The 3,562-nt window shown below is 43.6% G+C and overlaps 1 protein-coding gene across 1 annotated transcript; it reads right to left on the reverse strand.

The window, feature by feature from the left end:
* Positions 1–728: 728 nt before the first annotated feature.
* LOC109780998 (ethylene-responsive transcription factor 1-like) lies at positions 729–3,221 on the reverse strand. The gene is made up of 3 exons (XM_040391953.2): positions 2,834–3,221; positions 1,080–1,951; positions 729–1,001 (listed from the first exon to the last, which is right to left on the reverse strand). The coding sequence occupies exons 1-2, from the start codon at positions 3,129–3,131 to the stop codon at positions 1,110–1,112; spliced, it is 1,140 nt and encodes a 379-aa protein (XP_040247887.1). The 5' UTR covers positions 3,132–3,221; the 3' UTR covers positions 729–1,001; positions 1,080–1,109.
* Positions 3,222–3,562: the final 341 nt, after the last annotated feature.

Raw genomic sequence — 3,562 nt, forward strand, 5'->3', positions numbered from 1 at the left:
CCGCCCACACGCACGCGTGTGAGAGGGATCGGGAGGGGAAAAAAGAGGTGTGTGGGCATTACTTTTTTTGCCCACACGTGGGTGTGTGGGCTGTTCCTCTTATACACCACACAAAATGTGTGGGCAAACCCCCTAACGCCCACACGTGTGGCACTTATCGGCGTCCAAATTTAATGATCCGATTTCTTCTATTTTGTGTGTGTTTTTAGTCTGATTTTCTCTACTATAATTGTAATGGCAATGGTGGGTAATTTTTTAACTTAAAATCCTATCTAATGGCTATAAAAGAAAGTCTATTAAAATTAAGGGCTGGATGTTTCTATTTATTGTGGTAATTTCTAGCGTATTTATCCTTTTCTGGTTAACCCGTCAAATACTTTTTATATATGATAGAATGGATAGATGCACTGAAATAGAACAGATCCCCCAACTCATGAATTAGGCGCACTAAATGTTTATCTAAGAACTACATCGGTGAGAAGAACTACATGTAGAAGGAACGACTCCATATGATCACACATCTAGTATCAAAGATTAGTAAATCTGTTATTTTGCCAGAGCTTGAAGTGAAGAGGTATAATATAGAGGTTAGTTTGGCCTAACACACACTCTTTCAGAAAAGTGGTTGAAACGTCCAACCCATGCATCAATATGATGCACACAACCATAAACTTACCAAATTCAGAAGATATCTAGGTTACTTCTATCACCAATTAAACAGGCAGAACTGAAGGAAAAAATGATCAAGTGCACATATTAATGCAAATGGACATAGATTCATGTTGTTCACATTCAGAAATGGTAACGACAACATAAAAGGTGACAAAAGATAAATACAACGGTTCGTCATAAATGGTTGCCACACATAAACATTTGAGTAGGGAAAGGGTCGATCAGAAAAGAGACTCAGGATGCGACTTTTTTGCATCAAATCTTGGATATAAGCATATGCTAGCCGAAGGTGACAATAGGGTGCTTCCTAATCTCCCATAGTCTTATTCCTGAAACACAAAACACAAAGTTAAGAGTGATGAAAAGATTTCAACCTCACACCGAACATGCAATATACAAAGGCTTACCTTTTGTCCCTATATACATGTGTGAATCCCTCATAAAAATTCGCCACACATGGGCATGTCATCGAAGCTCCAGAGGTCCATGTTGACAACGACATCCTGCGGCACATTAAAATTCAGAAGGCTATCAATTGGCTCATCCACGCCATCATCCATAAGAAACCTTGTCCAAGCCTCGAAATCGACATCATTGTTCTCTATAACATGAGGCACCACTGAGTTGTGGGTGTTACTCTGGGCAAGTGCAGATTCAGCTGCTTCAGTAATCACCACTGAGTTGTAGGCATTACTCTGGGCAAGTGCAAATTCCGCTCCTTCAGCAATGGTAGAAATGGGAGCAATGGATGGTATATCTGGAGTCTTGGTGTCATAATCCCATTCCAAGTCAGAGCAGCCAAAGGAGTTGCTTCCCTGGTGAGAGTATGGATTCATAACAAATGCTTCAACAGGGGCAGTAGAGTTCATTGCAGGAACAAATGACATGTTGTCAGGCAGAGCAAGTGGCTGGTTTGATGCAAAGGTAGCGGATGGGTAGATGAAAGCATTTGGGTTGGCAAGGTTGTTGATTGATGGCATGACAGAAGGTTCCTGTGCCACGCTTAGCTTGGGTGCATTAGGAGCAGCAGGGCGAGCACGACGCTTCTGAGGAACTGTTGATTCCTTTGGAAAGTTAACCTTGGCCTTGTTGCCACGTATCCTGCGTGCTTCAACATCATAAGCTCTTGCAGCTTCTTCAGCACTATTGAAAGTACCAAGCCAGACACGTGCACCCTTGCTTGGATCTCTGATTTCAGCAGCCCACTTACCCCAGGGGCGCTGACGGATACCCCTGAATTGGTTCTTTCTCTTCCTTTTTGCTGAAGGACCATCAAAACCTGCAGTAGTCATGGTGCTTAAGTCATTTGAAGATCAATGTCAATGCTAAGAGGGACCAACACACACAAACTTCTCCCACAAAAATTAAATAATTTCATCATGGACATGGATTTATATGTAAAATATGATGATGGTAATGAACACTGAACCATGACGGGCAATAAAACAAATGAAATAAAATAAAATAAAATCACAACTTAATAAATAAGAAAATATAGGGTCATGATAAACAAGACCTCATGTTAGACCTTTGACATCTTTCTACAATTAATAATCACAATTGCATTATAGACAATGCATAATCAATGATATTTTTTAGTCAGATTCGATGATTGGCAGAATAAGCATTTACACTAATAAATCAACGAAATCTAGAACAATCCTCACACACACCTACGACCACCTAACAAGGAAATGATTTAAGAGGCCAAGGCCTCTAAGCAAAACGGAGAAATTTGGCCCTTCCCACGGATTTACTACTCCTTTTGACTAAATGCTAAGCTTATGGATCACCATCGAAGGTGTAGAAAATTATAAAACACAAGATCAACAACCTAACAACCAAAATCAATTCTCTGAAAGAAAGGGACAGTGTCAAAAACAGCCTACCAACCGACCACAACAGACAAATGGAAAAGGCCTAATCCTTCACCCAAATAACTTCATGATAGTGCATCCAATCCAAAATCGCTAAACTAACAGGAGTAACACCGCCCAAACATAGCCTTCAAACAACAAACCCTACACAATTTCTCTTCCTACCCAATCAAATGATCAAACCTTTTCCGAACCAATCACACAATCTCTTGGTACAACAATCAACTGCCAAAAGGTAATGATACATAGATTAAAGACTAGTCCAAGCGACCCAGTTCTAATACCTTGGGAGAGGGATCTCTTGACGGCGGCAAAGGACTTGATCTCGACGACCTCATCGTCGTCATCCTTCTCATCCACCATAGTGCGCTCGAGCTCCAAGTCGGAGTCCCCGGAGTCGGCCTCAAAGTCCTCCTCATTGTCATCCAGGCCAGGTCCCCTGCGCCCGCCGAGCCCCGTGAAGTGTCGGCCCCCGCTGCCGCCATGCCGGGGCTTCTTTTTCTCATGCCATAGTGTCGCCTTTGTCATCTTCCGCGTCACCGTGGGAACCTTGACGTCCGCGAGGGGCGCTCCGCCGCACATGATGGCCGACGGTACCTCGCCGAAGTCGTCGTCAGGGGAAGGGGCCTCGCCGGAATTGGTAATTGGGTAGAATTTTCAATGAAGCGGGGTAGCAGGTGTGGGTTGGCAAGTGGGGGCAAGGCCAGTCCCGTATATACGCGATGGACATGTGAAGGCGTGAGAGGGCTTACGGTGGGTCCCACGTGTCAGCGAGGGCCCGCGCTGCTGGTGGAAGGCACGAGGAAGGTTCCGAACGAGCGTTTCTAATCAGGAAAATCTTGCGTGTTGGACCCTTGGGAGAAGTGGTATTCCTGGTATTGCCCTTCGGGAATGAATGGATGAATGTACGTTTCACTTTCTTTCTTTGCAGGCAAGCAAACATTTATTAGCCCAACATTAATTGTTGTACTACAATCATGTAGTACGAGTGTACTACTACTGTCGTACACTCT

This window comes from Aegilops tauschii, chromosome 6 (genome assembly GCF_002575655.3).
Source record: "Aegilops tauschii subsp. strangulata cultivar AL8/78 chromosome 6, Aet v6.0, whole genome shotgun sequence".
Classification (NCBI taxonomy): domain Eukaryota; kingdom Viridiplantae; phylum Streptophyta; class Magnoliopsida; order Poales; family Poaceae; genus Aegilops; species Aegilops tauschii.

Bases quoted from the DNA above. Each gene is read 5' to 3' on its own strand.
- LOC109780998 (XM_040391953.2), bottom strand. From the start codon at position 3,131: ATGTGCGGCGGAGCGCCCCTCGCGGACGTCAAGGTTCCCACGGTGACG. The intron at 1,952-2,833 runs GTATTAGAACTG...TGACTACTGCAG, and splicing joins CAAGAGATCCCTCTCCCAAG to GTTTTGATGGTCCTTCAGCA.